Genomic DNA, 12,480 nt, shown 5'->3' with positions numbered 1-12,480 from the left:
GATACTTCTTCAACGAGCCAAATAGGTATCTCTGGAGAAGCCTCTGGCCTGGAGGGGTTTCAGGAGGCCTGAGCTTTTGTTTCAGGAGGCGGGACAAAAGCTCCCGGTGACTCGTCTTTGCTCTGTCCCTTCCAACTCCTGAGGGTGGCTCCATCCAGACCCATGAGGGTGGCTGGTGGCCTGCCAGCATGGGCCCTCCTCGACCCTGACCAGCGTCAACTCTCAGCACCCACGACCTTCCAGCTCTTCCTGCGCATGCACTCTGAGGGCTCCCCAGGTCTGGGCCTGGGCTGGGGTCAGGGGCTTTAAATTCTGCTGGGGGAGCCGAGGGCTGGAAGGGCGGCTCCAGCAACGTGCCTGTCAGCTACAGCAGGCGTGTGCTTGGCGGAACCCCAGGCTGGTCCTCGCCAGGCCGTCCTATTCTCCGTTAGCTGCCTGGGCAGTGTGGACTGGAAGGAGGGGTGTTCATCTGAGCAGTGGTTTCTCTCCCTTCCTTTGCAGGACAAGGAAGACGGGGAGCCAAACACCAAGCAGCTCAGAGAAGGGGAGGAGGAAGGCGAGAAGCACAGGTAACGCCTCGCACTCAGCTCTCTTCCCGCACCTGTCGGTTTCCGCGTCGTCCCAGCATCGTCCTGTCCACATCTGTCCTGTGGCTGCCTCTCCACCCCATGGCCACCTTGTTCAGACAGGACAGTCTTACTGTTGGAACCTTTTCTGCACCCTTGCCCTCACTGGCTGTCTGACTCTCAGCCACCGGCCATTTTTTTAGCCACCAGACCCCTCACATTATGTCTCCTCACTCTCTTCTGAAATACTTGGGGTGGCATGGTTCTGTAGCAACCCCAGAATCAGGTCGAGACCCTCCCTGGTGTGTCAGGCTCTGCTCCAGCCGTCAGCCTGGGCTCCTGCTCCCCGTGAGGACTGGAGCTTTTCTTTTTCCTTAATGTGTGTTTATTGGGCTGCACTAGGTCCTACTTGCAGCATATGGGTCTGGAGCTCCGTGACCAGGGGTTGAACCCCGGGCCTCCTGCACTGGGAGTGCGGAGCCTCTACCACTGGACCACCAGGGAAGTCCCCGGGACTGGCTGCTGAGGCCCTGAGAAAGCTTATCCCAGTGAGCTGTGCTTTGGAAGGGTGCCCCCCAGAGGAAGCTGAGCCGGCGACTTCCCGATGCCGCAGCCCGCCCTGGCCTCCTCCGCCAGGGTGAGTGGAACCCTCTCCCGGAGGCCGGCGCCTCGTCTGCGCCTTTGTGTTCAGGCTCCGATCTCAGACGAGATGGGGCCTTTTCAAGCCCACAGGGGCGCATGTGTGTCTGCACGTGTGTGACTTCACAGTTTGCAAAGTGTGTTCACACCGTCCTCACGGAGGCCCTGGGGTCTCGCCACCTCCCTTGTTTTCAGAGATGGCGACGGCCCTGTGCTGAGGAGGCTGGTGATGCTCCATGCTGGTGCAGGGACCCTGGTCACCCCAGCTCTGGGCTCTGTGGTTTCTCGTTGGGGCTCAGCGCCCCCAGCACGTTGTGCAGCCTGCGCTGGTGACAGAGACGAAGGCCAGGTTGTTGCTTTTTATTTGCCAAGTGACCACAGGCTCAGGGGCTTGGCGGTGGGTGCCTGCAGTTTTCTCCTTTCTGTGGTAACTGCTGAGAGACCCTTTGGTTTCCTCCGGGTTTGTCCTCAGGTTTTTGATTGCTGCCTGGAGCCGGAGTCATTTCTCAGATTCGGTCGTCTACCCAGATACAGTGCAGGGTCAGGGGTGGCGGCTGAGGAAATGGGAAAGTCCAGCCGGACTAGAGGCAGGCACCCTGGTACCTCACCCCTCACCAGCCTTGCTGGGGAATCACCCACCTTCCTCTCTGCCTGTCCTCTGGCCCATCTGTCCACGGAGACCTTTTAGGAATCATGGCTGTTTTAGTTCCTTTGGCTTTCCTTATAAATTTTAGAGTCAGCTTGTTAATATCTATTTTAAAAGCTTGCTGAAGGTGACAGAGGGGGACAGTGACGTGCTGTGGAAAGTGGGAGAGGAAGAGGGGGCTTTCTGGATGTGGCACCCTCCCTGTTATCTTAGCCCAGTCCTTAGTGGCCCTTCTGTGGGTATTTCAGAGAGGGTGGGAGGGGCACACTGTCTCATGCGAGTTCCTCTTGAAATTTCAGAACGTCGTCATCATCTAAGCCTATGTGTCTATTGTTGTCTACTTATTAAAAATAATGATAAACTAATATAAATAAAAAGTTTGCTAGAGTTTCAATTTGTATTACATGGAATCTATAGCTCAGAATACCTTAAAAACATTTTTTTTTTTCTTACTCTCTTCAGGATAAATCCTGCCCCATTCCCCTACAACCAAATCCCCATTTAGGGAGAGTCAGTTCCCCAAAGGCCAACCAGGCACTGTATGAAGGAAAGACATGTTCCCACCCCCAAGAGGACCCCCGCTTCTCCTCTGGGCTGGGTCTTTCCTCTCCCAGCCCTCCTTCCCTCGTGGCTCATCTCTAACACAGCCCCCCTGCTTGCCACCTAGAGAAGAGGTGACCCCACAGCTCTGGAGACCTGGCCACAGAAAGGGGCACTCATGTCAGTTGCTTGTGTTTTTCATAAGCCCTCAGTCACTTCCTCCTGATGCCAAGTCGGCTGGTGTGTGCCGTGGAGGTATGTCGAGGGTAGGGCTTGTGCCTGACAGTCATGGCCACCCAGCCAGGTGGGAGGAAACGAGTGGCGTTGCACACTCCATTGGGCACGGGGCAGGGGAGCGTGTCCTGTTAAGTGTCTGAACAAGCCAGCCCCAAACCCTCAGCCCCCACAGCCCCTGGCTTAAGATCGTGGTCAGCACCCAGCCAGAGCAGTCACCGCTCAGGGACGGCGGTTCACCCTCGGTGAGCGTCTTGTACCGCAGAAGGAAGTAGGCCACTCACCTTCCTTCTTGGGGATGGGAAACCGGTTCTGCAACTCCCGTGTGGAGAGGTCCCACCCCAGCTGAGGCCCCGCCCAGCTCTGGCCCAGTGCCCGAGCCCTTTAGGCTGGTCAGTGCCAGGCCTTCTCCTGTCTGCCAGTTGGGTTCCCAGGATGGTGGCTGTGCACCAGGGCGTCTCACAGACCGGTGACGCGAGCTTGATTCAGCAGACAGGGAGCAACGTGGCAGTGGGATGAGAGCGGCCCCCACCCATAGCCCCTGAGTTGCGTCACTCCTGCTCCAGGACTCGCTGGGGAGGCACGTAGGAGGCTGTCCTCTGGCTGGCCCGCCCTGCCACTTGGTGTGTGACAGGCACATCCCTGCCACGCTGTGGGCCACTTGCCACCTGCGTGGGCAGTATTGCGAGAAGCCTCTGTAGGCTGCATGTGTCTGCTAGGCTGTTCCTTCCCATCTGCCTTCGGGACAGTCTGCCTTCATGCCATCCTAACAGGCAGAGAGCACTCAGGGTTTGGGAGGGGGCTTCCAGGGCAGCAGTGGGACACTCCTGTGAGATCTGACCCCTGCTCTGCAGAGCACCACTCTGTTCAGGGTTGATGTCCACAGTCTGTATCATCTGCAGCCTCAAGAGAAACGCAATCCTTGATTTTCACACGGAGGCCAGTGAAAGCATGAGCCTTCCTGTCCTGTCTCAGAAGCATCAGAGCTGGGATTTGGGCCCAGGGTGGTGGCTGGTAAAGATGGTAAAGAATTTGCCTACAATGAGGGAGACTCGGGTTCGATTCCTGGGTTGGGAAGATCCCCCGAAGAAGGGAACAGCTACCCTCAGCATTCTCTGGAAAATCCCATGGACAGAGGAGCCTGGTGGGCTACAGTTCTTGGGGTCGCAAAGAGTTGGACACAACTAAGTGGCTTTCACTCTTTTACTTTCACAGTGTTGGGAGAATGGAACTCTTTTCACCCCCTGCCCTGAGCAGCTACTTCATTCCAAAATGGGGGTGACAAAAAATTTCTAAAAACACAAAATTGGAGCAGCAGAACCAGCGTGTGGCCCTAGCGGCCTCCAGAAGAGTGAATTCTGCCCCTGCCTCCTTTTTTTCAATTTAAGTTGCAGAAGGAGGAAATTCAACCTTGGTCCTTTGTTAGAAAGGCTAGACCCTAGAGCAGCACCAAGTGCCCCATGAAGTCTGTCCAGAGACTTTCGCCATTTGGCAGTAATCAGGGTGGGGCGGGAGGAGCAGTTAATTGGACATCAGTGTGGGTCAGTCTCCTCCTTAGCTCTCAGCTGAGTGAATCAGGGCTTGAACCGCGCTCCGCAGAGCTGGACACACCCAGCAGGCCTGCTTGTTTACAAGTGTGGAAATCGGACCTCAGGATGGGGTAGTCCCACAGAGACTGGGACCCGGGCGTTCTTGACCGTGTGACCAGTGCTCAGCTCTAGGGGAGGATAGGGGACGGTGGGCGGCGCGGCTGCTGGGGGAGGTAGTTGCTGAGCAGCTAGCCCACCAGCTGATGCCGCTGCCCCCCCCCCCCCGTGCCCTGCTGTGTCCCCCTCATGCCAGCCAGCCTTCTGAAGCCTGGGCACCAGGGGGTGCTCGGGTGTGGCTGCTGTGATCTCAGGGCTCAGCTCCCGCTGGACTCTCCTCTCCCCTCCTCTCAGGACCCTGGCCCCAGAGCCGGTTTCTGAGAGTGGTGGGTGTTTCTTATTCTCACTAATCCCTGCAGGTTTCTTCCCACACCCAGTTTCTCTTCCGCTTTTCTCCCCACCCTGTTATAAATGAAAGTCAGTGTTAGCGATCCTGCCCCACTTTCCCCACGTGCTTCAGGGACCTGGCATTTACCTCCCGGCCTGAGGCAGGCGTTAGGGGATGGGATTCAGGGCGGTGTCCCTGCTTCACAGAGAAGGCAGACCCTGGGAGTGGGCAGCAGGCTTCTTCCACACCAGCCTGGCTGGTACGGCCCCAGGACATGGGGGTTTAGCCAAGCCCCAGGACTGCAGGCCATGGGGCCCTGGCTGAGGGCGGGTGAGACTCACAAAAGCCCCGAGTTGAGACCATGCCCCTTGCTGACTTGTGTAGCCACACACACCTTCTGGACTCCTTCACTTGAGCTTGCCTGTGCCGCAGCTGGAGAAATCAGCCACATTTCCCTGGCACGGACACAGGGTCCCCTAGATGAGAGACTGCAGGAAGCCTCCTCTTGGGGAAATGTTCCCAGGACTTCCGAGGGGCCAGCAGTGCAGAGAGTGCTCAGAAGAGCTTGTGGGGAAGAAGGACCCACATCTAGTCCCATCTGGCTGACAGGCTGGCGGGTGGGGGGCACTTCTGCCTCCCCCAGGGCGTGGCGGGTCTGTCCCAGTATCTCTGTCTTGCTTTTATTAAGCAGCAGCTCCCAGGACCTCTCTCTCTTTGCTGCCCTGTGGAGTTAGCCAAGGGCCTGGCCCGTGTGCGGGCTGCTGTGTGTGGAGCTTGGTATTTGATGAGCTGCTGAGCCAGGGAGGCCTCCAGGGAGCACTTAGTACAGCCCGCCCTGCCCGAGAAGATGCGAGGAAAACAACCAACCGCAATGGGTGACCAATCCCAGTGTGCGATTCTGGCTCCTCGTGGCTGCTCCCCCTTCATAGAGGCTGTGGGGTCGGCCCTGCTCGATTTTCAAGCCCTCATAAAGGAGCGAGGTGTGTGAATTTACGGCTGCCCAGGAGGATCGTGGCTTTCCCGCCCTCGCACACTGCCATTCCCTCAACCTTGGCTGGCCACTCCCAGCACACCAGACCCTCGCCACATGTGTCTGAGGCTCCGGGGCACGAAGGCTGTGAGTGGGAGGCGGGCTTGGGGAACCAGCGGGTGAGCGCTGGTTTCTCTTTTAGGAGCAACTCAGCCCGAGAGCTCTGGTCCTCGCTCGCGGTCGTAGCTTGCCTCGTCTCATGCTGCAGCCGCTGCTGTGTGACCCTCTAAGACTGGCGCAAACTCTCCGACCCTCAGCTCCCACAGCTGTCAAGTGGAAGAGTGCCAGAGAGACAAAGGGAGTGCCCTCCGCGTGCCCCTGGCCCCGGCTCTGTTCGAGAACCTCCAGTGCAGGTGGGGCTTTGGGAGAGCACGCAGCCTGGCTGCTAACGGGAAGATGAGGGGCTGAGGCTCAGAGATGCCTCTATCCCCGTGCTGTCTGCCTGTCCCAGGTCATCTGCAGAGAGAGCAAAGTCGGGAAGTGACCAGCTCCTGTGTCTTCCTCTCATGCCAGCCTGCAAGTGTAAGAGATGAACGAGACTGTGTCCCGCACGCACTTTACTTCCTCTCTGCTTGTCCTCGCTGCCCTTTAGGGAACTCAGGCTGCGGAACTACGTCCCAGAGGATGAGGACCTGAAGAAGAGGAGGGTGCCCCAGGCCAAGCCAGTCGCAGGTAGGTGGGCTCTGTGGCCCTGTCGGCTGCCTCCTCCTTGGCAGGCGTCACCCTCTCCTGGAGAATAACTGGCAGTGCCCAGGCTGGAAGCTGGGCCTCCGCGACCCTCCGTCACCATCTCACGGTGGATGGACAAATAGAAGCGGCCAGGGCACTGAAGCGGCCAGGGCACTGAAGTGGCCTGTCACGCCTGCTTTGTCCTGCTCACACCCTGCCTTGCAGGCCTTCCAGGGACTGCAAGGGAAGGTCCCTCAGAGGACTGTCTGAGCTGGGAGGTGGACATGGCCGTGGGCCCTTGGACAGCAGGAATAGGAGGATGGGTCTTGTGGGCCCTTGGAGGGTCAGAAAGACCCTGAAGAGGGACTGACCGTCCAGGTTTCTGGAGAGCAATGGGCAGGCAGACACCCGCCCAGCTCTGGGAGTGGTAGTGCTGGGGCACAGACAGTGGGGAGAGGTGTCCTCACTGGTGGGCTGAGGGGCCTGGCCCAGTCCCCCCTGGATGGGGATCATCTGGCCAGCTGCGGCCTGTCCACAGCCATCCATGTGGGGGGTGCTGGGCACGTCTTATGATGCAGATCCCCGACTCTGCCTTGGTTTTTATTCTTTGGTTTTCAATTTTAATAATTAAATACATTTATCCTATAAAAGAATAAAGTGTTAGCTGCTCAGCCACACCACCCCCACCCCCCGCACCCCGCAGTCTGCTTCCCCATCTCCTTGGGCCCTGAGAGCACAAATCTAATCCTCCAGAGCTGCCTTGGCAAGGTCTTTGCCTCTAGGGAGTTAGGGGCTGAGGGGAGAGGCAGGGGCAAGAAAGCGCAGACCCTCCTGGGGGCCGGCTGCTGCCGTTTGCCACATCGGGGAGTGGTGGCTGGTTTCCGACCGGCATCCGTTGGTGTCTTGCGGCCTCTAGTGGAAGAGAAGGTGAAGGAGCAGCTGGAGGCCGCCAAGCCAGAGCCGGTCATCGAGGAAGTGGTGAGTGCCTGTGGGTGGCCCTGTCCTCTGCTGCTTCCGCGGGTCCTTTTCTCCTCCCCACCTGCTCTCCTCACTCACCCTTCCTTCTCCTCACTTCTTTCTTCCCTTTCTACTTCCCTGGTTCCCCTCAGCCCTCTCCTCCCTCCCCCCTTTGCACCCTCTTTCCTACTTCTGTCCCCCATCTTCTCCTGAGCCCCTCCAGCGCTGACATGTGTCTGCCCCCTCCCAGGACCTGGCCAACCTCGCACCCCGGAAGCCAGATTGGTGAGTGTTGCCCGTGTAGGACCAGTGCAGACTGCCTGGATGTTCTTGGTGCCCGGCATGGGCTCGCAGCAGGAGGCAGGCAGTGGAGACAGACAGCCGTGGGGTATAAGTGTGGTCTGACGTGTGTGCTGAGAAGGATGTAAGTGGAGAATGAGGGACGTGGCGGGGCATGACACCTGAGGGTGGGAAGGGGCTCAGGCAGAGGGGGTTCAGCAGTCCCCGCCAAAACGTCCCTTCCGAAAGGATGAGGGCCCACTGCGCCTCAGAGAGCTCCATCTGACCAAGGCTGACCTTTATCCTCAGGAAACCGTAGGGTGGAGGCAAGATGGGGGGAAGGGCAGGTGTAGGCTTCTGCCCGCTTGCAACACCAGCTAGCCTGTCCCCCTTCGATCCCGGTTCCCTCTTCTCTGAAATGGGAATCCACTGTCCTGGCGCCCCTGTGACTGGGCTGAGACAGAGGGTGAGAGAGGGCCAGGTGTTCACCTTGGGCCAGAGGCGCCAGTCCCCCACCCTTCCCGCGTGCAGTTCTGTGTCAAGTGGGCACCAGCTGAAGGTGCTCTAATTAGATGAGACAAAGGATGGGGCGCATGTCCTCAGAAACCCCGAACAAGGGGGAAGAGGCTGTGTGTGCACTTGGGGAAGTTCCTGGGGGTGAGGGGAACTGGGCCAGAGGAGGAGCAGGACCCCCAGCGGGCCGGGGCGCGTCACTCCCTGGTGGTGACCAAGGGGAGCAGACGGGGAGGGAGCTCTGGGAGCCATCCGGCCCGCACGCCTCAGCTCGGCCCCCTGGGTTGGGCAGGCCGTGGTGCTAGCCCCTGCCTCCCTGGGGCTGTGAAGGGTGGCTGCTGCTGGGTTTGGGGATACAGAAAGGGGGAGAGAGGAGCACCCTGACCTCGGGCACACCTCTGTGGTTCCTGATGCCAGAGGGGCTGTCGGAGGTGAGGGAGCCCCAGGGCCACACCGGCCAGCCTTCAGCCTCTGCCTCCTCCCGCCTCCCTGCTCCAGGGACCTCAAGAGAGACGTAGCCAAGAAACTGGAGAAGCTGGAGAAGCGGACCCAGAGGGCCATCGCTGAGCTGATCCGTAAGTGTGGGGCCTGGCACGGCGGGGCCCCCTGCCCTCCGGGCGGTGGCACAGGCGCGTGGCCCCGCTCCATTCCTCCCGTCTGCCCCCATGCAGGCGAGAGGCTGAAGGGCCAGGAGGAGAACCTGGCTTCTGCAGTGGCCACCACCGCCGCCACCGAGCCAGAGGCCTGTGACTCCGACTGAGCTGTGCCCTGTCCCCGCACCCGCTACCAGGCCTGTCTTCCAGGAGGATGGTCTTGGGCCAGGGTAGAGCCTGAACTTGCCACCACCTCCAGTTTGACTCCCTGCCTCACAGTCTGAACCCCACCCGTCCCACTGGGGGGAGATCAGCTCCTTGTCTCCTGAAGGGCCCCCTCCATGCTGAGTTGGGGAGAGGCTACGACAGCCCTGTGTCCATGCTGTATCTGTGCTTGTTCTATATGTTTTGAACTTCTTTTTCTATCTGGAAATAGAAACACGCTGACCCCTGTGTGTGGCAGAAAACCGTCTGAATACTGGGGATGTTTTGAGTTTGGGCCCCAAGAGGGCAGCTGCAGAGGTGATGCTTACTATGAGGAAGCCCTGTATTGGGCTGAGTGTGTTGAGGTTGGAGGGGTGGGGAGGGCCAGGCCTGACCTTCGGACATCTAGGTCCTGGCCCCATCCTTGGTTAGCAGTCATCATCTCAAAGTCCTCGGGGGACAGCTGTGGACCTCACGGTAATCTGTGGGACACCGTGGAGAGGTTCTCGCTGTGGTCCTCTGTAGACCCCCCGACAGTGAGAGAGAGAGAGAAGAGACTGGGCCCCTGACAGGGGTGTGCTGCATCCTGGCAAGCCTCAGCTCTGGGCTGCCACAGATTGGAGGCCCTGGCACCATTCATTCACATCCGCTCAGCTCCAGAAAGCCCTCATCCCCCTTCACGCGTCAGAGCTGGACTCTGGCTTCCTGGGACAGGGCCCCTGCATGGGGAGGGGTGGCCCATTCTGCTCACCACTGGGATATTATAGCCTGGATGTTGGGAGTGGCCTTGGACCCTGGGCCCCCAGGGTCCTGGCTTTAGGACCATGAGCCTCCCCTGGGGAGCTTACTGTCCAGAATGACCGGCTGACCACAAGGCTGACTCGAGGTCCCTGTGACCGTTTAGTTTTGTCTCCTCCAGGATCCTGAGTTTCCTTCTGGATTTCCCCTTGAGCCCCCTGCCCCAGTCATGGGTCACATCCCAGTGTATTGTTCCCTCTGTGCTAGTTTCCAGGGACACAGTGGCCTGGCTCCGGTGGACGGTGCTGAGGAGTCAGGCAATGGAGGGCAATGAGCACGCGCACAGACTGCCACACTCGTACAGTAAAGCAGACGCTTGAACGCACAGTGACGCAACTCCCCTAAGAAGGCAATTCTTAGGAAAGGAGCAGAAAGTCGCAGCTGTAGGTAAGGGCCAAAGTGGTGGCTGACAAGGCCAGGACTGATGCCCCTCACGAGGGACAGGGATCAGACGTGCCCCCAGGTGTCAGGGCTGGAGCCAGGCTCCCTCTGCATAGCCAGAGGTCTAGAGCTGTTTCCCTTCCTAGGCCTAAAGGATGAAAAGATGCTCACACCTCCTGGGATTGCAGTTGGAAGCAGGGTGTTTGTCTGTGGCAATGTTGGATTCAGACACCTCAAGTAGGCCCCCGCTTGGCACCCTGTAGGGAGGGAGAAGGAGAAGCAGAGACTGTACCCATGAGGGGTACCCAGAAATGATAAAATGCGTGAGAAAACCCAGTCAGTGCCATAAAGAATGGCCAGCAACACAACAAGTGGGAGCATTTCTGCTGGAAGAAAGTAAAACAGTAACATCCTCACAGGCTTTGAAATGAGCATCTGTTTCATCACCAGAGAGATCAAAGAGGGACTAAGCCCCACCTCACAGCTCAAGCACAGGGATTTGTTATAAGAAACAACTGATGAGAAATCTTGAAAATAAAGAATGTTTATTAAAATAAGCAACTCACTGAATGAGCTGAATGGTAACTTATAGTCGAAGAAGGGATTAATAAATCAGAATTAAAGCTGAAGATCCGAAAGGTGGCAGAGAGAGAGATGTAAGCAGTGCTTAGAGAAGCGTCACGCACGCAGAATGAGTGATCCAAAAGGGAAAGCAGGGGGGCTTGTGACCGAGTCTCGGAAGTGATCTTCCTCCACAGCCTGTTTGTTAGAAACAAGTCGCTCCATCCAGCCCACGCTCAGAGGGAGAAGATGTCGATTACACCTCAAGGTGGAATCTTTAAGAACTGGAGGGTGTATTTTGAAACCAACACATACCTGGACACAGGGTAATAAACTGTCAGGATAAAAAGACCAAGAAACAATCTTGAAATTAGAGATTATGTCATCTTGCAAAGACCAAGCCCACAGCAGATATCTCAGCCACAGCCAGCGTTAACTGGAATGGTACCTTTTAATATTAGTGTTAACAGACAACGGTAATTGTTGAAAATTCTATACCTGACAAGAACATGCCTGACAAGTACAAAATATTTTTAGACAAAACCAGATATTTTTGTCACCAGCAGACTAAAAATCTGTTTTGAGGTAATGAAAATATTCTGAAATGGACTCTGGTGGTGGTTGTACGAGTCTGTGAATATGCTGCAAGCCTTTGTATTGTACCTTTAAATGGGTGAATTGTATGAGGTATGTATTATATCTCAATAAAGCTGTTTTTTTTTTAAAATGAATGTCTTCAGACTGTAAAGCTGAAGATCCGTTTTTTTTAAATGCATGTCTTCAGACTGAAGGGCCACAATTCCAGGTGGAATATCTGAGATATAAGGAGAAACTAAGAGAATGAAAATATACATTTAAGTAGGCACTGACCTTATAAAAACAAATAGGTGTTGTGAAGTTAAAAAAAGACCTACTTAGAATACATAACTGCCATGGTGTGTATGTCCCGACGTGAGAGGTGACTGGAATTCTAGCCATCAACCAAACTCACCCAGGAAGAGAGAAAGGACTGGTACACGGGAAGGCTGACATTTCTAGAATAACCCTAAAAATAAACATAGAATGTGCTTCCTTCCAAGGAAACTGAGAAAAAAATAGAATGAGAAAAATTAGCCAAAAGAAGGCAAAGAGAAAAAGAAGAGGCAAATAAATCCAGATATGTCATATATTACTATTAATGTACCTTACTGCTTTAAAAAAATAAAAACAACAACCCGATCTGATGCTGTTTAAAAAGAAACCTAAACCCAGTCTTTCAAGGAGACAGACTGAACGTGAAGGGACTCGGGTAGCTGAAGTGATGCTGCACCTGCATTTTCACTACAATGGTCAAGATGGGTAAAGAGGAAGATCCTACAAGCCACAGGAGCAAAACAAAACACAGAAAGATTGCCTCCTGATGAATGAGTTCCACTTTCATCAGTAGGAGAAATGGAAACAAAAATTTTCTTAAGTGCCAAGGAAACATAAATGTCAATTATGTCATAACGCTCCCTTATAAATAATAAGGGCAAGACAGATGTTTTCAGGCTCATGACACTGTTTACTGTGCATGAAATTTGCTGAGAGGATACTCTATAGCAGGAGCCGGGTGGGGGCAGGGAGAGACACGGGAATCAGGACGGCGTTTGATAGGTGCACCTACAGATCTTAAGGAGAGGTTTGTTGTTCTTGTGTTACATCTAGTGACTCCTTGAGACCACCAAGGACATGAGTTCCTTCTGGGCCCCCAGCTGCCATCCTTAGCTCCCCTAGGAGCCTCCCCCACCTCCCTCCAGGTTCAAGCTCCAGGTGGCGGGGAGAGAGGATAAAGGGCAAACCAGCTGAAGAAACCATGGCTTCAAGCCCAGTCCCCCATGCTTGCCTTCACTTCTGATCAGCCATCACTGTGTCAAA

General features: G+C 56.0%; 1 protein-coding gene across 1 annotated transcript in view; it reads left to right on the top strand.

Annotated features, from left to right (window-relative positions):
* CCDC12 (coiled-coil domain containing 12) overlaps positions 1–11,262 on the top strand; it is a 40,966-nt gene extending 29,704 nt beyond the window's left edge. The window contains exons 2-7 of the mRNA XM_052663430.1: positions 502–569; positions 6,222–6,301; positions 7,215–7,276; positions 7,506–7,540; positions 8,546–8,622; positions 8,719–11,262. Of these exons, the coding sequence (XP_052519390.1) occupies positions 502–569; positions 6,222–6,301; positions 7,215–7,276; positions 7,506–7,540; positions 8,546–8,622; positions 8,719–8,807 (411 nt within the window). The 3' untranslated portion in view covers positions 8,808–11,262. The remainder of the gene's footprint in view (positions 1–501; positions 570–6,221; positions 6,302–7,214; positions 7,277–7,505; positions 7,541–8,545; positions 8,623–8,718) is intronic.
* Positions 11,263–12,480: the final 1,218 nt, after the last annotated feature.

Source organism: Budorcas taxicolor, chromosome 1, assembly GCF_023091745.1.
Source record: "Budorcas taxicolor isolate Tak-1 chromosome 1, Takin1.1, whole genome shotgun sequence".
In the NCBI taxonomy this organism is placed as follows: Eukaryota; Metazoa; Chordata; class Mammalia; order Artiodactyla; family Bovidae; genus Budorcas; species Budorcas taxicolor.
This window is presented reverse-complemented; position numbering and strand designations above follow the sequence as displayed.